Source organism: Talpa europaea, assembly GCF_964194135.1.
Source record: "Talpa europaea genome assembly, chromosome: 1".
Classification (NCBI taxonomy): domain Eukaryota; kingdom Metazoa; phylum Chordata; class Mammalia; order Eulipotyphla; family Talpidae; genus Talpa; species Talpa europaea.
Genome location: NC_140073.1, coordinates 55,800,130 through 55,823,498, shown reverse-complemented (window position 1 = coordinate 55,823,498; position 23,369 = coordinate 55,800,130). Strand labels below are relative to the sequence as shown.

The 23,369-nt window shown below is 34.4% G+C and overlaps 1 protein-coding gene across 3 annotated transcripts in view; it reads left to right on the top strand.

Moving 5' to 3' along the window:
• The window catches only part of DLG2 (discs large MAGUK scaffold protein 2), a gene marked incomplete at both ends in the record, with an annotated part of 1,956,162 nt that overhangs the window by 357,458 nt on the left and 1,575,335 nt on the right, over nt 1–23,369 (top strand). For all 3 annotated transcript variants that reach the window (XM_084247148.1, XM_084247146.1, XM_084247145.1), the window contains one exon: nt 20,290–20,364. In XM_084247148.1, coding sequence (XP_084103274.1) covers nt 20,290–20,364 — 75 coding nt within the window. The remainder of the gene's footprint in view (nt 1–20,289; nt 20,365–23,369) is intronic.

Sequence of the window (23,369 nt, the reverse complement as noted above, 5' to 3'; positions counted from 1 at the left end):
TGATTTCAACTTCCTAAAGTGATTTGTGTGTTTGTGCAAATGAAAAGGGAATTTTCCTCTGTGTGTGTGTGTTGTGTTTTATGGCAAGATATTTTGCATCTATTTTTAGATCAATATTAAAATATCTATAGTAGTAGTGCAGCTTACAAATCATTTTAACATAACATATCAGGGTAGTCTTTCTGAGTGTAATAATTAGCTTTTCATTTAAAAACCATGTCTTCTTTGCTGCAAGAAGCCAATCAGCTTCACTGTGGCTTGACATATTGTTTCTGATTGGAGAATTCTGATATCTGTAGTTTAGTGATTTTTTTTTAAGGGAAAATATCTTTAAGTCCTGATTTGAAACAAGCACAATATTTAATGTTGAACTGACTGTTTTGATTTGAAGCAAATTATATGATTGCATTATTAGAAATAGAAGTAAAAGTGGGGGGTGGAATAAGGTCAGTGCTTTTCTGTACCTAAAAATTTCAAATGCATTTTATTTTATTGTCATCGGTTCTAAATAATTTATTTGAATTTCATAAACACTGGTTATTTGATTAGAAATTACTATTACCTTTAGAAAAACTAATTAAAACACATTGATTCATTAGCTTCCTTTTCATTTTGTATGTAAGTATACCATGAGTTAATTTGAGCTATAATTTTTATTATCTCACATTGATTGGAGACTGATTATTCTGACAAAATCAATAATTAAGTGCATGAGACTCATTAAGTGTAGATTTCTCATTGATTTCTCCTTTCCCTAGTAAAGGAAAGATTATTTAATTTTGAGGACACACACCAAGTTTCCATAGATGACCTTAATTTTTTGCTTTTCTAGATCATATTCCAGAGACTCTCACAGGATATCTTCCCCTGGTGCCTAGTATCACATGGAAGTTTCAGGTGGTGTTAATGGATTTGAAGCTTAAAAACTTCTATTTGAGGTAGTTGACCAGGCTTCTAAATAAGATGAAACTTAGTTTTACCATTGAAAATTGCCAAGTGTCTAATGCAACTTTTGTAGCTAAGTTAGTAAAAATAAACTAAAATAAGTTGAAAACAAGCTTAGTGAGAAATTGTGTTTCCTTATGTAATCTAGGAAAGGAAGTATTCTCTTGAATGTTTCACTCTTCTGGGGTGTTATACTTGGTTTGACTTTTATTGAGGGAATACTATCAAATCTGATCTACATGAGTTTCATAAGTATTTATTTCCTAATAATGATAATAAGCAGATACTGTGAAACACAATTAATATGGTAAAAATCAGTTTAAAAGTTAATTAGAACTCTAAACTGAAAATCTATTCTACTAGACATGTTCAGTCAACTCTGAAATCTAAGTTCCTTCTACTTAGAAAACAATCTAATTTCAGAAAGTCATGTGCTTTGTATTTACTTACCAAAATTAATGACTATAGGTACAAAGATAAGAGAGATTCTGTTTTAAAGGGTATAGAGATAGTTGCCATCTTTCCAGTGTTTTGATTTATTGTATAAATTATACAATTTAACAGGACAAAGACACCTATGATATTTCATTAATTTTCTGAATTAATTTTATGCATGAATATTACTAGGGTAGCATTTAGGTCATCTTTATAAAAACAAGTGCAAAGTTTACAGCAAAGTTATATTACAATGTTTATAAAGTAAATGATGCTTAATTGGTTCAAAACCTATATATAGGTATAAAAATTTTCTAGAGGAACTCTCTTTTCCCAAGTGACCATGCACTTGAAATGTTCTTGCTTCACTTTTCTGGAACTCTTTGACCAAAACTTGTAAGCAATTTGGAAATTTTAATTCTATCTCAGTTCAACTCCCATCTCTTTACCCTTCAAGAGTGAGTCCGCCCTGGAGCAGCTCTGACTGATATGCCTTCTTCATGTCTTGCTTTATGTGAGTCTGGATCTGCTGACTACCCTGACCTGTCCTAGGCGCCACTATATCCATGGTACATCTCAATGTCTCAGTTGCTACCACCTGATCAAAATTTTCAGTGGCAGAAAAATAGAAGTACTTTCACTGTTTCTCTTCTTTCCTTCCTATCTTGGCATGGAAAGCACCTACTGTCCCCTTGGATGATTCTGTGCTCTCTGTGTCTGCTTTGCACTCCCACTTCCTTCTGTTACTCAAATTGTAGAAACAAATTCCTTTTCATGTCTTTGTTCCACTTTCTTAAGAATGAATATTAGAAAATATATGAGTGGAGAGCTTGTGATAGAGACATATCGCTACATAATGACAATATGAAATTACCTATTAGACACACCAAAGAAGTGTTTTTATTTTTGCTTTTTCTGCATATAAAAGGTAGTAAATGATTGTGGCACACTTCATAATAATCTGAACCCTTTGATAAAATAATCTTACACTACGTCTGATCCATAGGTTTCAAATTGCTTAAGGTATTAAGGGTCCCAATATAGTAAGACTGATTTGTACAACCCTTATGATTTGGAGTCAGATGTTTTAGGCCAGCAGACCATCAGAGCAAGCAAAAAACAGAGTTTTTGCTCTCTGGATTCCCAAGGTCTTTACAGATGGTCAAAGAACTCTCTTTCATAATAAGATTGAGTCATCTCTTTTACTTGAATGTTCCTGTCCAGTTTCAATTTCAACTCTTTGTCACAGATGTCACTACTGAGAAAAAGAAGTAACATGAGTTTGTGTGAAGAATAAGACTCTAGAGCAGGACTTAGATTGAAACTGTTGTCCCGATGATTACTAACTTTAGGACTTGGAAAAGTAATTTAACCTCTCTGAGTCTTTACTTGCTCATCTGTGAAAAAGGTTCGCTATTTTATCTATGTGTAAGTGATGTTGCGGTAAAAGTATAGAAAGTCCCTAGACAATTTCTGGCTATGGAATGAACTCAATATAGTGTAGTTTATTAAGCAACTCACAATTTATACCTTAAATAATTCCCTGTGTTTTGTTAATGGTCATTGAGAAAAATGAGATCATCCCAATAATAATTAAATACAATTTAGGAAGGAATGTAATACATTTTATAGAATGAACATTTTTTAAATATGTTTTGAATAATTGAGAGATAATGATCCCAATAATTTTGATATTAGACTATATTAAGCAGAGGCATGTTAGATTGTTGGCCTGTAGGACAACAGTTCTAAGTTGCAAACAGAATATTCTGTCTTAAAATTAATGAAAGACAAGCAGACAGTAGAATTTTTCTTTTGCTCTAGAGGAAGTCTCAGGTATTATATATAATAGCATATGGGGTATGATTCAAGAGCAAAAGAAATGTGGAACTGAACAATCAAAGTAAACCTGCAATTTGTGATTTTAGGCACCCAGAGGCCTTGTCTGCAAAATGATTATATGCTATTGTGTCAGAGGTTCTTCTTTTTCTATTTCTTGCCTAACGTTATTCTAAAGTATTTTATCCCCCCAAAATAAAATTATTCATGTACATTAAATATCTTAAAGTGCATAGTATTAGGTGAATCATATATTGGTATTCTTTAAGTTGTCCATTAACCAGACTTACAGACAGAAGTTTCTAAAAAATAATCTACAATGACAACTGCAATACGTTATTTTAAGTTGTTGCTATAATATTTTAATAAAGGCATGATGGGGCTATTAATTTTCAATATGTTTAACAGGTTAATGTGCACAATAAAATGCAAATAGTGGAATGAAAAGTAGACCTGGCAGCATAAAAAAGCTTTTATTGATGTCGTTAATACTACACCTTTTCTGTGAATGAGATATTACTCTATGCCTTTGTCAATATGCCATATTTTACAAGAATTAATGTCATTAAGAATTTATAAAAGAAAATGAAAGTTGCTTCTGGGCATTTAAAAGAGATTTTTATCAAGGCTACTAAGTATATTACTTATTGCGATCTTAACAAAAAAAAGTGGCATGTTGTACTCTTATAAATGGATTCATCATAGAAGTTAACAACTACCTGAGGGAGGGTGGTAAAATAATTTTTATTTTATATAGAGCTTTATAAAAATAGATGAAACATATCACCAAGGCAATAAATGGTTTTCCCGAGTGGCTTTGCCTTCAAAGACAAAGCTATTTATTCATGCAGGTGTATCGTTACATCTGCTCTCATAGTAGAAGCAGAACACTCATCCATTCACTGTGTTCATCTAACAAGTGTTTTCTGAATGCCTAATGTGTAACTGACATATTAGAAGTAATGGGTATAAAATGAACAATCTGTTCTCATGAAACTTTTAGTCTAATGGGGTAAACATTCAATTATAAAATTAATAGTGACGTGTGATAAGAGAATGAATAGAGGGTGCTATGGAAATGAACATAGGGATACCCAGAGAATCTGGTCGACTTGGTTGTAGGAAAGGTGGGGCTTTATATAAGGGAAGGGTTTTCTGAGGAAGTCACAAGAAAGCGGTGATGCGGAATGGAGGGTGCAATGAGGTGGGAAGAGTGTTTTAGGCAAAGTGCCAGATGTGGCAGAACAGGCAGAATGACTGAAATACACTGTTGAGGGGAGCAGTGGGCGAGTCAGGAGAGGTCTGCTGCGCCATGTGGGTAGCTCCCTGGCCAGGGATGGAACTCGTGCTGCAGTGGCTGCAGACAGCTTCATAGGTTGCGTCTTAACCCCTTGTACCACCAGGGAGGCCCACGTTGAGATATTTTCTTGTAAGAGGTTATGTTTACTCTATCATTGATGTTGGTTGGTCCCAAACACTAATTTGACCTGTCCCCTCTCCCATTTTATTTCCCTGATTTCAGCTCTCTCTTCCTTTTTTGGTCACAACCCCTTGCCCAGCATTATGTTTGTTTAGTAAAAAATAATGGTTTTGCCTTTCACTAGCTGGATAACCTTCTCTTAAATGTATTTTTCTCTTCCATAATAAGTTCTCTCTCTCACAGAGGTATTTTGAGGGTTCAGAGATATAAGAAATAAAAGTGTCCAACATATCACCTTAGCATACAGATTAGTGTACCACCTTTTTGTTGGGGCTTTCAGCTCCCCAACCTTTCTTTCTTTGAGGCTCTTCTCATACTTATTCTTCCAGTGATACTGATCAAGTGTCTACAAGGTGAAAAGGCAACCGGAGTTTGGACCAGGGGAATCTACTAGGTGGCAGAGAGGGGCAGATATACAGCTGAAAGTATGGAAAATTTAATACAATCTGTCCTTTTTGCTTGGAAAAAAAGGAAAAGAGATTCCATGACTATCTTAGTAACCTGGGATTAACCATTTTACTAGCATAAAACATTTTGATATATTTGCTCCATTGATGTAACTTTCCTTTATTAACTGTTTTGTACAGCTGCCAGAATAATCTAATACACAAATCTAGTGGTGTTATTTTCACATGGAAGTCCTGCAATAGCACCCTATCAAACTCAAAATGATCACCCCAGTACTTTCATTTGTATACAAATCTCCCTTGACCCAGTGTTCTCTTTCTCACCTGTCCTATATTTCATTATTCTGTCTTGTATTTTATATTTCAAAAATCTTAAAAATTTATGGCCCAGACCATGTCTTATTTACGTGGTACATTTCTTGTTTTTCATTGAGCTAATTGATGCTTTGGCCTTGCTGACTTCTCTGTATTCTTTTGTTTTCCCTCAATGCAATGTATAAAATTTACTTCCACTCATGCTCCTGCTTTGGAAACTTCCACTCACCACCTTCTTTGTCGGTGACTCTTTGCGTTTGTCTAAATCCTGTATCATCCAGATCTGACTGTACACACCACTATCTTTCCTCGAATTTCTATTTGGATTATATGTTCTTGGTATATACTCACATTATCTCATCTCTGCATCTCACTGTCTATATTTATATATTGATTTGTGTGATTATTTTCTCAGTATCTTACTCTTGATTAGACAGAAACCTCATGAAGGAAGAAACTATGGCTTTTTTCTCCTGCTTTTATGCAGGTGTCTGGGACATTTCCTGGAACATTAAAGGAACTTAACGTGGAATTCAGAACTTAATGATGAATTTAATTAACTTATTTACCTTTCAGACCATTCCAATGAAGTAAAATCCTCCACATTGTAGAGATGTGGCATGCTCACACAACTAACAGTTTCATAGAGAGGATTCAAACTCAGGTCTTTGTGACCCAATATCTGTGCTTCAATTCACTATTATCATTTTCCGGTTGAATTACATCAAGGTTATTGTTTAGTTAAAACATACCGTTGATACTTTATTTTGGCTTTTTCTGTCTTTCTCAGCCCAGATACCTAATTTAATAAAATTAATGCACTTGCATAATTATTAAGTTAAAAGTACTTGAGATTGCCTGTAGATTTTTACTTTGGGGACACATCCTTAACTTGTAAAAGTAAACTTTCAGAAATGAAATAAAGTCTTATTATACGAATCATCCCCGTCATCTGTTAATACATCTGTAGTAAGTGGTCTTTCCTGCCAAATCTGATTACCAGGATGTTATTCACAATATTAACTTTTTGACACTGCATATAAAAGCTGTGAAGAACTATGAGTATGGGAGGATTGTTCTTTATAAAACCTTTAGGTAAATCTTATGAGATCAATGTGGGTTTGCAAAGGAAACAAGTACAAATCAAATTTTGCAAGTCAGATGATATTTAATACATTTATTGCACTTGAAATTTAAATCAATCACATAAGTGTGTATAAAGTGCAAAATGTTTTATTACTTCCCTTTGTTATTTACCTATCACTTAATCTGGATGTTTATAGACAATATTTTCCTCAAAGCGATTGTCCGTGAACTGCAGGGGAGACCTGGCTCCTTGCGTATATGCCCGTCTCACCAAAGGCAGTGGGACTGTACACTGCACCAAAGTTCAGAAAATAGAGTTACAGTCTTGTGTTCGCCAGTTTTTATATTAGTAATCTTTGTTAATTCAGTTTACCCTCCCTGAATCTTATTTTCTCAATTATAAAATGGGGATATAATATAGGTTTATTGGTATAATATAGGTTTCATAGGATTATTGTTTAGAATCAAATATGTGTATGTATTTGAAAAGTAGAAAATACTGAATGTCTAATTATTGAAAGGAGGAAATTTTAGAGTTAACTAGGAACTTTTATTACCATTAGTATTATTGTATGGTGGAGAAAATGAAAGCTGTGTCCATATATGTGTTAGAACTAATTCAGTCTAATTACAGTGACCCTGGCAAATTGGCCTGACATGGCTTAGATAATTAAGTATTGGGCAGTTGGACAAGCATTTGGCATTTACTACTGAATTTGGCTTAGAATGGGAGCATAGCGTAGTGTCTGAAAATGCAGACTTTGGAGTGAGATTCTTGAGAGTCTTATCTGCAGCTATTAGTTCTTAATCTACTAAATAGCTGTTTCCTTATATATAAATTGAGATAAAATAAGCTCTTCCAAGGTTTTTGTGAGAATAAAATGCAATATTACCTCCACAAGTATCTACTGAGCACATACTTTGTGTAGACAATATTATAAGCAGAGATGTCACAACATGAATTGGACAGTGTCTCAGCTTTCACAGAACTGACGGTATATAAAGAGGAGACTGATCATCAATAGACACACAAATAATAAAATTAATTTCTTGTAGCTGAGCTTTTATAATTAAAAAAGCACAGAAACAATGTAGAAAGGTGAATAAGTATAGATAAGGTGGGCAGACGTGTCCTCTCTGAAAAAATTTTGGGAGCTTGAAAGTACAAGCTTTGTGAAAATCTTGGGGAATAAATTTTTAGACAAAGAAAACAACTAATGCAAGTATAGATGTAGAGGTTATTATATTAGCTATAAATATCATTAAATAAATAAATGGCTGTGGATGTCTGTTCCTTCTCACTTTCCTCTTTTTCTGGAAAATCTGATACAGATAGATTTCATATTGGGGGGCCTTCCTGGCGGCGCAAGGGGTTAAGACGCAACCTGTGAAGCAATCCGCAGCCATGGTAGCTCAAGTTCAATCCCCAGCCAGCAAGCTGCCCACATGGCACAGCAGACCTCTCCTTACTCACCCACTGCTCCCCTCAGCAGTGTATTTCCATCAATCTGCCTGTTCTGTCCCCTACTCTGTCTCTGGTGAATCTTCTCACCCCCTGCATCTCTGGCCTGTACCCCAGCTCTTGTATGCATAAATAAATAAATCTTTAAAAAATTTTATATTAGGATCATTCACTCAATTAGCCAGCTACTGTTCAAATGGCTAAATTCCATTGTGTAGTCATGGTGATGGGTACTTCTTATATATGACTTTAGTTAACATTTCCCAGATTTATAGATATTTTTTAATGAGAGAAGACAAAACATTTTAGCCATTTCTCCTAGTGTGTATCCAAAAATAGTCCAGAGTTGAAACTCCATGAAAATAACTCTACCCCCATACACCTCTATTTTAATTTAGTGTCCATTTATTTGCATCTCAGTAAATCAGTCTTGTACTAAATTTTCAAAAGACAAAATTTTTGTGAAAAATTTGTTCAACATTAAATTAATAAATTCTTGAATTTACTTACTGGGTAAATAGAATTCTAAGTAAAGAGTTGTAGGAAAACTTCCGCTCTAATGGTTTCCTGAGCTTAAACTAATCTACTGCTCTTTTCTACACATTGGATAGTATGCTACGCTCTCGGTTTATGGTTAGGAAATTAGAGATTGTTTTAGCCTACTTCAGTGTCATTCCCAAGTGATGGTTTTGAAAGTGCAGTTGATTTTGATTTTTATTGCTTCCTTAATCCCAATCTATCCCTACTCATTCTTCTTATCTTTCCATTCTGTTACCTCTATGCATTTCCTACACTACTGACCTTCCTTAAAAATCCATGCATACACACACATTTGTGTGTGTATACACATTTATGTGTTTGTGTTACATACACAATGTTTGTAATTCATATGTGTTTTGTAATATTGGTTAAAAGCATTCACCTGAATAATAGCATTCCCTGTCGCCATTATTCAAAGTATAGTCTGCTGACTACTTGCATTGGCATACCTTCAGACTTGTTACAAATGCAGAAATTCATACCCCAGATGAGAACTACTGAATCTACATTTTAGCAGATTGCTCATTGATTTATATCCTAAGTTGCTTTCACATATGAAGGTCTGAGAAACAGTCTGAAGGATCAAATTTGTATTGATTTAATGTCATATACAACACAATTCTCTAATTTTCTGGACCTTGTTTAAACTCTTATCTCAGATCCCACCACCATTCATACCTTAGCTTGTATTATAATCAATTTTTGTTAGTTCCCCAAACAATATGATTTTTTTTTTCATTTCTATATATCTGCTTTTCTTTATGCCTAGAATGCATCTCAGCTCTCTGGTCTGATGCCTTCTAACCTTTAAGACTCAGCTCAAATGTAGAGTAGTCTGTCAATACTTCCCTTGATATAGCCATACCTGATTGAAATAGCCACTCTTCATGTTCTTAGTACAATATATCTGTGTAATACATGTCATCAAGTTGTATAATTGATTTTATGTATTTATTTATTTTTAAATATTTATTTATGTATGCATACAAGAACTGGGGTACAGGCCAGATGTGCGGGAGGGTGAGAGGATTCACCAGAGACAGAGCAGGGAGCAGAACAGACAGATGACTGAAATACACTGCTGAGGGGAACAGCGGGCGAGACAGGAGAGGTCTGCTGTACCATGTGGGAATCGCCCTGGCCGGCCGGGAATCGAACCTGTGCTGTAGAGGCTGCGGACAGCTTCACAACTGTCAAACCGCTGCACCACCAGGGGAGGCCTGTGTAATTGATTTTAACGTGTGCCTATCTCTTACTAAATGTGAACTCTTTGAAGACATAGAAACTATTCTTAATCATATTTATAGCCAATGATGTGTATTGTTTGACAAGTATTGTATAAATGTAGATTGACTCTTTTAAAAGATATTTCAATAGATTCTAGATTATTGAAAGTAAATGACTGAGTAGATAGAATGCATCATTCTTGCAACTTACATGCATATACATACATGTATGTATATACACACATATATACACATAAGTGCTTGTGTGTATAATGTGTTCTTCACAATGAATATTTATCAAATATATCTAAAATATATAAGAGTATATATTTATATACAAAATATATAAAATGTATTTCATGTATAGACAATCCAGTTGGCAGACAGGCAATTGGTATACTTAACTTTGAATAGTTGCTAGACCTGAAGTGACTCTTGAAATGTCATTTTAATGTAAGAGAAATGGTCCAAAAAAAAGATAAAAGTCTTCATACATGCCAAGAAAATTAGCAAGTATCATATCTATGATAACCCAATTTGTAAAGATTATCATATAAACATCTAAAATTCAAATATAAAAACACTTATAAGTCAATTGTATATTTTTATGTTACAAAATCCAAAGCAATTAGATTGAGTTTTCAGTTTGAAAAGAGAATGCCCGCTCATGTTTGTTTAACTTCTCAGAGATTTTCTATAGTTATAATGGTAAGCCTCATTTTAGGGGGAAATTTTTTGACTTTATAATGTGAATATGCTTATCATAATATACTATCAGGTTACAGTAATTTTTTACTACATACTACATACTATCTTAAAAACATTAAAAAATTTAAAAGTGACTTTTTTGTTTTGTTTTCCCAAGCAGGATGCATTATGTTACATTTAGCCTTGAGAATACAAACTTGTTTGGTAAGGATATGTAAGTTCATAGCACTTTACTTCTTTTTTATATTGCTTTACATTTTATTTTTTAAAATATTTATGCATACAAGAACTGGGGTACAGGCCAGAGGTTTAGGGGGTGAGCGGATTCAACGGAGACAGAGCGGGGAACAGAACTGGCTGCTTTACTGAAATACACTGCTGAGGGGAGTACCAGGCGAGACAGGAGAGGTCTGCTGCACCTTGTGGGTCACCTCCCTGGCCAGGGATGGAACTCATGCTGCAGTAGTTGCGGATTGCTTCATAGTGCTGATTCTTAACCCCTTGTGCCACCAGGGAGGCCCCTTGCTTTGCATTTTAGAGAACAACGTGCATTAGAACCATTGAGTAGTTTTATCACAAGTAACCTATGAAAGGAACTTACAGAAAAACTATAATGAAGATTATTACTTGGAATTTGTTCAACTAGCCACAGATGACACTAATGTTATGCCAAAGGACCCTGAATAGATGTTTTGTATTCTATCGTTGAAATCTGAGTTAAAATTTTTAGGCACTTTCAAATGTTTCCTTACAATTATTCTGAGAACCCTAGACAGAAATGCCTCAGAATAATCAACTATACCATTCATTCAAGTGGCAATATAGTCAGAATAGTGATTCTCTCTGAAGACTATTTATTCATATTTCAAAAAAACTTATCTAAAGGACAAATTTTCAGATATGAATCATAGTATTTATTATCTGTACCAGCAGGAATTTAGGTTGTTACATGAAACACAATTCAAAAAATATATTTTTTAAAAAAGAATTTGTCTACTTTTTATTTCATGTTTTTACATAAAAGATGTGTAATTTATCATGCTGTATTTATGATAGTCCACACAAATAAATTATTCATTTTCAATTTTTAATTAGAAAATGTGGAGAGGAATTCTAGATATTCTTGCTGATAAAAAGTATTTGAAAATCATTCATTCAACAAACCATAAATTAAAATGTATATTTTTAGCAAAATCTCTCTCCTTGGTCTTTGTTGTGAATCTCTTAGACTTTTAAGCAACAGTGCTTTTTTGCTAGTCCTTTAAAATAAAACTGTCCTGAATTAATGTACATATAATTTACTCAGCAATCTGAAGTGCTATTTAAATCGAGGACAGGTTTAATTGCTAGTTCTTCCTGGCTGACTGTTTGATGTAGGCAATGGCACCTGATCTACAAATGCCTGCACATTTTTTCATTGATTAACATTTGTCCAAAAATATGCATTCTGAGATGCCAGGAAGACAAAGCATATATGAAAATAATATCAATTCACCTCCTCCTCTATTGTATAAGTTTTCTCAGAATTTTAAGCATCGAAGAAAAACCTCTGATAAGCAAGAACTCTATATATTTAAACTGATGGCATTTCCGTGTGTACTATTTTACAAAACACTGTCCAATGTATATGTATTTTTTGGAATTCAAGAAGGTTATTATAGGAACAAATTGATATGAACTGCATGTTTAATAGGTTATAATTATGTCTTACCAAAAGTTCAACTTTAAAAATACCTTATTCTTTGGAAATATGGTAATTGTCCCCTTTTTCATGTAGTTAATTATAAATTTCAGGAAAATTAAGTTGGCTAAAACTCTTCACTTTTTTTTCCCTTTGTCTCTATGGTAACAGTGAGAAGAGATGTGAATTTGTTTTAATCTGGTTTCTGAATGGCATTTATTTCCTTAAAGGGTGGACTTTATTTTGCAGACCTGAAATTTTAGATATTTTTTATTTACTGTTAATTTGTTAATCCAAGATGATTTTTTTACAGAGGAATTTTAGAATATGTCAGAAAGAAAAACAGTAGATTTTTTTTTTTAGAAATTGTGTACTTGTATCTTTCTATGAGATTGTAGTTTATAGTAGATAAGATCTACCAATGAAGATTATTCATTCATTGACAGCATAGTAGATACTATCCAACATTTCTTCCTAGCAAGGAGGAAAGTAGAATTGTGGTCTATCTTGTCTCATCCTGTTAAGTCAGTATGTAAATGTTAATAATATTTAAAGTAATTTATGAGATTGTGTATTTTGTTTGTTTTTTATTTTGTGTTTTCAGGCTTTAATTACTATATTGTATCTAACACTGCACAGTAATAATTTAATTTTGTGCGTTTCTGGAGCGTCAAGGATTTTTGGAACTTGTTTCCATGAAAAACGAAAATACCATCGTATATTTCTTGGAAGTATTTATTAGAACAAATATTTAAAATATGCGATCCTAGATTGTAGAGTCAACTATAACTCCCAAACTTAGTCATCTTAAAGCTGTATTAGTTCTTTACTTTTGTGCATCATGGACAGATCCAATAAATTTCTCACAGTATTAAACACTTTCCGCTATAACCTGTCGGGGTTGATATGATGATATAATTAGTTAATAGTCTGATAGGCACTCAATACATATTATTTCATTACTCATTTATAAAAGTCCCTCTGTGTTCAAGTCCAGGATGCTTCTCACCATGAAATGACAAGTTACAATAGTGCTCTCACGTCTAACATATTTTTAAATGTGGGTGGTCTGAGAATTCAGAGCCCACCCACTTATAATAATGAATTAATCCAGGTAGCCAGATGGTTAGGATATGATTTCAACTAGAGTATTTAATCCATTAGTGCACAAGTCAGTTACAGATTGCAGTTGCTAACCTGGGCAAAATCCTGCCTGAAGTCACAAGAAATTTCTGAAAACATGAGCATGACTCAGTACTACTATCACTGTCTACTGAAAAAAAAAAATCACTCTATGAAAAATGGGTAAGCAGTACTTTCCTTATTATGGAGTAGCCAAATGTAAGACTATCCAGGATGGCTACCTACTTACTAAGGATTTCTTCAGAAATGAATTAGGTCAATTTATTTTAAACACCTTTAAAAACTGAGAAAATAAAAAGAGACAAGATGGATAAACCCAGGAAGAGAGTAAATCATATATTGAGAAATATGAGGCATTATGTTCAATGTAGAATGAAAATAGTTAATACTAGCTTTGAGTATGTTTTGCATCTGTGATTGATGCTTTGAACATGTAGGGCACATTGGCTGTAATAACACACACAGGGTTGTCTTAGCAGTTATTACAATGGCTCCAGGATGGCTCTTTTGCCTTGGCATACTCTGAAAGTGCAGACTGGCCTGAGGTAAGCGCCTCAGTAATTTGTGTATAAATTATTTATTTGAGTAAATACAAGGGTTGGCAATTTTGCCATGCTATGTCAAAGTTTTGGGTGGGAATCAAATCCCAGTGTACTGGCCTCCAAGATCTAAAGAAGTTATCCCAGGCTCTTGTTCATTAAAGTCGGGTGAAAAGTGAGACCCACCTCCCTTTAAGTCCCTCTCCAGGAAAATCCCTACCTTTTATATATCTCTATCAGACCTTGTATAGCCTTATTATAGATAAGGATTCAGAGATCTGAAAGTGGTTTTGGCAATTTTCTTTTAAGATTATAGAACCCCTGGTGGGATCTCATTGTTATCATATGTTGGTATTTTACACCGTCTTTCCAACATAGCATCTTGTGCGTGTAGCTCTGCCTGTGCTATTCTTTTACAAGTGTCACTTTACCATATTTTCTTATTATGTGTCACTTTACCATATTTTATTATTATTGATTATAGTCTACAAGCCACATGTCTTTCACTTATTTATTTTGTGATGGCAAGTGACCTCTTGATTCCCTTCACTCATTTTGCCAACCTTCTCCCAGCTCTCTTCCCCTCTGGTTTCTGTCTCTTTGGATTTTAGTTTAGTTTAGTGTTTTTTTTTTTATTTTTTTTAAGATTTGTTTATTTATGCATATAAGAGCTGGGTGCAGGTCAGAGGTGTGGGGGGTGAAAGGATTCACCAGAGACAGAGTGGGGAGCAGAACAGGCAGATTGACTGAAAACACTACTGAGGGAAGCAGCGGGCGAGACAGGAGAGGTCTGCTGTGCCATGTGGTTAGCAATGCGAAGAAAATATTTTTAACTCTTTCATAAAATATCACATAAGTGATCCCCTGGGCGGGGATCAAACTTGTGCTGCAGTGGCTGGCAATAGCTTGATGCCCTGTCTTTAACTCCTGTGCCACCAGGGAGTCACCTTATATTTTTTTTTAGATATAAGCAAAATCATGAAATATTTGTCTCCGTGTCTGACTAATTTTATTTAGCACATTGCCTTCAGGGTCTACCCATGTGGTTGCAATGGTCAGATTTCATTCTTTTCCTTGTCTGAGTTATATTCCAGTGTGTGTGTGTGTGTGTGTGTGTGTGTGTGTGTGTGTGTGTGTGTGAATTTACATAGGGATAAATATACACACACACACAGCATACTATATATGTATATGCATAACATTTTTCAATTCTTAAAACATTTACTTAACTCTTTGTGTATTGGACTATATATATTGTAGTAGATATAAAATGGGTGTTTTCTAATAATTTGAACAGCAAGAATTAAATCAAATATTAGTGTTTCTAATATTAATACATTAAATATAAATACTAATTACATTATAAAATACTTTACAGACCATATGTTATTTGCATACATATTGCATTATAGTGCTGCCATATAAAAAGCCACTTACTTTCACCCCTCTGTTTCTTCATCTGTCAAACATCTGGGTTTCAGATGGGATAAGAAAGACACCGTAAGTGCTTTTACAGGGACTAAACTCAGGAGTGTTTTTACAGGATTGGGACTGAATGCCTCCAGATATGCTATCTATTAGGACTCATTTTTTAATACCTTGTTGTTTATTCATCTGACAAATTGAGGGGAAAGGCTGCAGTCAGCTCTTTGTGTACATAGATAATTTTCCCTCCACAATCTTTAGATTTCTGAGGTCCAGAATCTAAAAGTTTCCCTACCAAAGCCAAGAAACATCTGATTCAGAATATCAAATGGAAAGGGTGAGAGCTCAGTGGACTATGGTGGAGGACTATGGGTACTTTGTTGGTGGGAGAGCTACAGTGACCACACCTGAGGAAAAAGAAATCCTATACTGTCAAAAGAAATATATAAAACAATGATGCTTCATTACCAAAAGAATATCAAATGGTGGTGCGTGGTATCCCATTAGCCTTGGAGTCTCCTTTCATATCCTTTCCCTGCCTGACTGCTTTTCTGGAACACTGAAGTATCAGCTCTGTAAAGCTCTTCCTCATTAACCCAGTCAGTGATCTCTTACTTTGCCTTTGACCTCTGCATAATTTTCCGTGATCTTTCATCATCTCATACTCTTACCCTAAGGGGTTAGATGAATTTTATTTTATCTTCTCACATCACATTTTATTTCTACCATATAATAATGTTGCCTTATAATTGCATCTTTTTCTTTATAGTTAGAATTTCTTTAGAAAGAGACTGAATCTTGATTATATCTCCATTACTAATAAAATAGCAGACACATAGTAATTTCTCAGTGAATGTTTTAGACCCCTAAATGAATGAATCGTGTTAGTATTTTTTTAAACTATATTTATTTGTATTATGTTTACTGAGGTAACATTGCTTAACCACACGGTATGTAAGTTTTAGGGGGCTAGATACACATACTAGAAGAGACAAGGTCAAAGGAGTGCAATTTAAGGGCCTATTCTCACAAGATTTTTTTTTTTTTAGTTGGTTAAATTTTTTTTTTAAATTTTCTTACATTGTTGTTCATTTTTGTACAATATTTCATTTCTCCCCTCAGGTGTAGTCTCCATAAATCTCCCACCACCTCATCGCCCCAGAACCATCACCACTGTCCCTTGTGATCTTGTACCTCCCCTCTTTTGACCTTGTCCGTCCTGCTCCCTTCCCTTGCTGTTTGTCTCAAATCTATGGTCAGCTTGCAAGGTTTGTCTCTTTTTTTGATCCTTTGAAGAATATGCTATTTTGAATGAAACATTTAGGTCAGTGTTTTATTTGGGTAAGTCAGTTCTTGCACTGCCACACACAAATTTGTTCTGCAGATTAAAAAACTAAATGTCTATTTAAGTACTTTATAAGCTCTAAAACACTCTAAGAGATACAAACCTCTGATACACACAAAATATTTCTACTGTTTCTGGGGATAGGATGGGTCAAGAAGAAAATCTTTAGAGTTTTCTTTGTCAAATATTTATCATCACTTGTTCAAATACTTTAAAGTTACATGGTTACATAAGCATATGGTACAATTGTCCAGCATATTTGGGTCAGTTGCTCAGGATATTCTGGAATAAAATATATCAAGATGTTAAAATCAGAAAAATACAACCTGGGAAATAAGAGATTTAGAAACATGAATCTGTCTAAACACCCTATTTTTAAAACACCAGAACCCACTGATGACTTGTCTCTGTAGATAACCCATGTTTTCCAGGGTTAGCATTGCAGATCTCTGAATCCTGATTATGTCACATATTAATAATCTACATCTTAGATAACCAGGATGGAAGGATTTCTACACTGATCACCTGGTGTAGCTACCTTGTTATCCTTGAGAGAGAGAAAAGGGAAGGGAAAACTCTGTCTTTAAAGAAATTTGTCACCAAATTATATCTTAAATCTTACTTTCTTGGAGAATAATGCTGACCTTATGAAGATTCTAAAGTTCTTCCCTAATTTTGGGTTTAAAAATTAACCTAAAGGAAGACTTGAACGTGTCCTTTCCCCTAATATTCATAATGGTTCTAGCGGGCCTTCTAAGGGCTGGATATATGACAAATAGGGAGCACCCCCAAATTCTATCACACAAATAATGCTCACTTTAACTTTTAGAATGAAAAGATACTTACGAAGAATGAAAATTTGGGGAAAAATCAGAGTTTTTAATTCCTTTGTACCACCTCTGTTGCAGTTCCCTTGGCCCATGTAAAGTCTGATCTTCTTTGGAAGTGAGTGAAGGGGTAGGTAAAACCTGTGGTTAGGGTTTTCAATAACCACACTTGAGTTGAAGACTCTAGAGAGACCAGCTGGTCCAGAGTTCTCATCCTGTGCTACCAGCCAAGCTCACAGAAGAATAACCATATCTTATGGTAATTGTTGATCAGAATGATAGGTCCTCTCAACTGAAGGTACACCCCCATGGAAGAGGGAGCTATATTAAATTATTGGGAGAAATATGAGATTTGGGAAAAGATTCAAATCTCTATGAATTTGGCATTCCTTCTCCCTACATTGAATGATGTATCTAAACAACCCTTTCATTTACACATGAGAACTAAGGTTTAGAATGTTACGTCACTGTCCTCAAATTACATTGAAATCCAAAATCCTAATTTCTATTGCAATATAATTTTTTCTATTCTCACACTATGGGTTAAAAATAATTTATGTGCATATGGTATCTATCTTCAGTGGACCTTTTTGTTTGTCTGCTTCTGTGTAATCATATTGTTAATCTGCTTTATCAGAACTCTAGTGGGAAGAACTTAGTATCTAAAACTCAGAAAATAATGGGGTAAGATAAAGCCTCACACAGATTTCCAGTTTTCCTTACCGTTTGCTATGTCTCGATATAAGTCCAAACACCCCCTATTTATGACCTCCATCACTTTTATGGTATTTATATTCTTCCACTCAAGCACATCTCATTTGTTAGATTTTTGCCTCTTTACCATGTGTTCCATAAGGATATACAATATCTAGGTATAAACGAACTTTTATTACTATCAGTAATAATATGAATTGTAACGAAGGAGAAATTTCTGACTGTTAAAATTAGTATTTTTATGAATTATAATTAGAAAAACAATAATGCTGTCACATTTTAAAAGGCCTAGCCTCACAAGTAGATAAATTATATTTATTGGTCTTAAGCTACCAGTAAGAGACTATTATAATGTTACTTTTTGTGTCTCATTGGTAGCAGCCTTGCAAATTATGATAGAGATCTAAGGTGAATCTGTATCGCCTGTTTGATAACATTCCTATGATTCAGGCAACATACTGATTCTGTTTTGACAGATGTAGGATAGACACCTCAACAAATATAATAAAAGTATTAGTGTGTCCATTCTAAAGGAGAGAAAACAGACACTTAGGTGGTTAAACAACTTGCCTAAAAGTCACTGTATAAAAAAGCAGAATATGTGGGATTGCAGCAAGAAAATCCTCATCTGTCAAAACAGAATTAGTTTTATCAAGATTCAGGATTTCTCATGGCAGCAAACATGTGGCTGAGCGTAACTTAAAATTGTAGTTGTATGCCACCAGGCCAGGGCACACTATGTACCCTGTTGGTACTTTGTATCATATTTTAATTTACACAAAAAACCTGTGCATGGAGATTGATGGCCTACGTTTATTTTTATGGTGACCATTGATCACTCAATTAACAGTTCAGAATTTAGTCACAACTTAAAAATAGATCACCTAGGTGAAGTTGCTCTAAAAAGTTTACAAATCACAAATGAGAATTTTAAACATATTACATGTACTGTATTCATTATTATGAGTCAAGTCAAGTCAACAATGTTAGGTTCATTGGTAAGATGGTATTATATTAGTTGATATTCCTTAATCCTAATTGATAGAGATCTATAACAAAATGGAAACAACAGGAAGTTTCTCATTGAAGGAGCAGGCATGGGTAGCAGAGTCAGACAGGTTCTTGCTGCAATCCCACATATTCTGCTTTTTTATAGAGTGACATTTAGGCAAGTTGTTTAACCGCCTGAGTCTCTGTTTTCTCTCCTCTAGAATGGACACACTAATACTTTTATTATATTTGTTGAGATGCCTAGTGATAATGTAATGGGTGCAGAACAATGTCTGGCATGTTTTGCAATCCAGTAAATCACAGCTGTGGTTTTCATGATTATGCACATTATTTTAGTTTATCTATATTATAACTGAATTGAATAATAACAAAAAAAATGGTGTTTTATTACGATTACGATCACCTTCACTTTCACTACTAATCTGCTTTCCTTATAGGTATGGAGCAGACTTGTTCATTAAAGGGGAACTCTTTATTCTTTCTAAAAGGCCGATTAGGAGTGAAAGTGTAAGAGTTACAACAACAACAAAAATATAGGTTAGCTGGAGGTAAATTTCTTATGTAAAAAGGAGTTTCTTGAAAATAGTTTAGAATATCAAATCACTGGCTTCTTGGGCAAATAATTCCATTTCTTTGCACTTCAGTTCTGATGTGACAAGAAAAGCCTCTAAGATCTTTCCCAGTACAATTCTACATTCTGGGGTGCTATGAAATGCCCTAGAGAGAATCATTACCACTAATTTACAATCTGGAAAAGGGAACAAGTAAATACATTTTTTGCTTGACTCAAGTAATCTCATGGGGGTTCAACAAGTGTTGGTGGTGTCTGCAAATCTGGAGGAGAGGAGGTCAGTGCTGAGTCTGGATTGGGAGAATTCTCAGATCATCCCTGCTGGGATTTGAAAGACCAGCTGCTGAAGATCTCTGATGCCAAAAACCTAACATTTCGGGTAAAACAAAAAGCAAAGAATAATTTCATTAAATACCTAGAAATTGAATGCCTAGTTTTCTGAGGTACTGCACCAAGAAAGAAAAAAAATTCTCATTGGCATCTCCTATACCTGTAAATATGTAATAAACACATTGATGATAAACATGTCAACTGGTATATATTGCTATACATAAAATATAGAATATAACATCATTTTTACTTATTTGCAGCAAAACCAAGGCAAATGTCCAGCTCAGAATTGTTCGGTGGAAGCCCCTGCTTGGATGCCTGTCCATCACTGTACTGTAAGTTTAATTATTCCATGATTGGTCAGATTAAAGAAAAATTATTTGTATATTTGGAGATAACCTTGTTGGCATGGCCTAGAACACTCTGAAATTCTGGAACAGAGCAAACCTTTTGAAAGAAGATGGAATGTCTCTTCAGAATGCTTTGCGTTGCAATAAATATCTGTGATTAGCAATTCCATGCAGTTTTTGGAATTCGCATAATTTGCAAAGGATTTTTCTAAGTGGATTTTGATGATTTATATTTGAATAGATATTAAAACGGATCTATTTGTACATAAATTTTTCTCACCAGCTGTGTATTCAGCAATACTTGATTTTAGATGCTTCAGAAAAGAGTGGCTTCTTTTGTGATTGTTTTGTTCACTGTATAATAGTGATGCATACCCAGAACTTGTATTTCTCAAGTTTTTCTGGTTTAAATAATAGTGTCTATATATTGGTGTCATTATTCCTGTGTTATAAATGGAAGATTTAAATGCAAAGAGAGTGAGAGTAATGCATCAGTTCTAAACCTGAACTAGAATAGATCCTAGATATCCAAACTTTCTACTCCACTGTACTCTGAAGTTAGTAAGCAAAATGACTGATTTGTATGATATTCTGTCATGTAATTATTGCCTGGTGGAAATGGCAATGTTTCCTCTGGGAGCTCTGTGGCCTGCAGCTGATAGTTCGTCATGAAATAATTTGAGTATGATGGGGACAAGAACTTTGAAATTTACTTTGTAGTCATTCTTCTCATTTGACCTACCTTACAGGCAATGTACAGGCAATGTATAGGCCATGCATGTAGAATGACTTAAATGTCCTCATTTATTGCTGTTGAAAGATGCAACTGTCGAAAGCTGTTGAAAGATGCAGAGGGACTGTTTGAACATGACATGACTGTGTCGTAGGGCACTAGATCGGGGGAGTCCACTTTTTACTCAGATCCTGGAAGAGAGTCCTTGTTTGTCTGTGGAAAGATAGGTAGACTCACCTTCAGTGAAGGAGAGATGATGATGTTAAATTTTGAAGACATTCCTGCAGTGCAGAGGCTGCCTAGGCTTGCCAGAGACTTGGAGATTAAAAATGTCACACTTTTGTGAGCAGATGGTCAGAGGGGAGTACATGCTTAGGGACTCTGCTGATGCCAGAGAAGGAATGAGTTTTAATAATTCTATTTCTTTATCCATCACTTCTTTTAGTGTCTCCCTGATGACACCATCTCACGATTACAAATCGGTGTCTATTTCTCCCAGAAGATCATGTGCTTTTCAGGGTCCTAATATACCCATACCTGATAAATTCCTGGTACATGCTGGGAACTCAGAATGCAGGTCCAATGAATGACACTTCAATCTGTTAATTTCCTCTTTAGTAACTTGCTTAACATCTCTTATATATGTTGGTAAAGAACAATATTTATAATAGTGTTACCTTCTTCAATGATAGATTTCTATCTATCACCTTCAAGGATTTTTTTTTTGTACATTCTCTCTTCTGGAGTACCAACGATGATATTTTGGGGAATTTTGTTTTCAAACTAGAAAAAATTTAGTATTTCAACTCAATCAAGTAATGTTCCAGTTTCTAGATATACAGACATGAATAAGATTGTGTTCCCATTTCATCAAGCACCTCCATGTACAACACCAATAAAAAATTTGATTAGGGACTGATTTTCTACCACACTGATAATTTCAGGCCAAAATAAAAGAAATTTGACATTTTGTGCAATCTTATTGCAAGTAAATCCATTATTAGAATTCTGTCTTTTGTATTATTAAAAATATCAATCCTGCATTTTTATCTTTGAGTTGGGCCCCTTAGGATATAGGAATCCCAGGTTTGGTCTCCCTTTTGTAGCATATTCAAAACTAAATAGATGACTGTGTAGAACATCATTCCTGAATATCACAGGTCAGAAATGCCAACATTAAAGTCTGATTCTCTGCTCTTGTAGTCAAGTGAAAGCTTCAGAAAATAGATATTTCTTCTTGCATTTATCACAGAAGTGAGATCAGCTTGCTTCATGGATTTTCTTTGTCATTTACTTTAAAAATAATTACATCTTCCAGAGAAGCAGAAACTTTCTAGAGGAGTTGTACAACCCATAATGATTCTGCTTTCTTTGAGAGTAACCCTCACATACAAAGCTACCCCAGTGCCACGCTTCAGCTCTGTGAGTCTGCCTCTGGCCTTACTGACTGATCCAGGGCTAGTGTTCTCATCCTAGCTGGGTCATCTGAATTCTCTTTCCTGGGAGTATAGAATTTGTACTGGAGCATTGTTAATCAGGCAGTCATCAATGGATCATCAATGGATCTTCAAATGACAATACTCTGAGCAAAATTCCATGAATCTTAGTTGCTGTAATTCCTAGAGCTGTTGTGTATCTACGCTTCTGAGGTTTTTACCGACTCAAATTTCTTTTTGCTTCTGTAAAATTATCTCAAAAACCTAATAACCAATATATCACTTTTTCTGTTATTTATTTTTTTTTTGTGGAGTTTAATGTTATTTGAGTTATTTGAAACCAAAAAGAAAAGAAATAAAGCCTGATCAGCAACATTTATGGAACTCCCACTAGAGCTAATGGAATGGGTAGAAGTATCATACTATGTACTCAGAATACTGGGAATTTGATAATCTGTAATAGTCTATTGATTCCAAAAATATCATTAAATAGAACAATTAAGTTCATCAAAATTACCAAAATAATTTATAATAACTAAATGTACATTAAAGCATGAGAAACATGGATAGTTTACATAATTAGCATAAATATATTTATATAACAAAAACTACATATAATATGTAAGGTAGTTCTGGTATTAATTTTCCATTTTCTCCTCCCCCAGGAAATAGAGAAAATATTAATTTGATGTGCTTGAGAATGTCCTGTCTGTCTCCATCCTTCATGGACTGAAGCTAGTTATAAATAAATAGTTTTATTCATAAGAAATGGATAGTCTTATCTTGGTACATTTTCCAATTCAAATTTTTCTTCATACCTC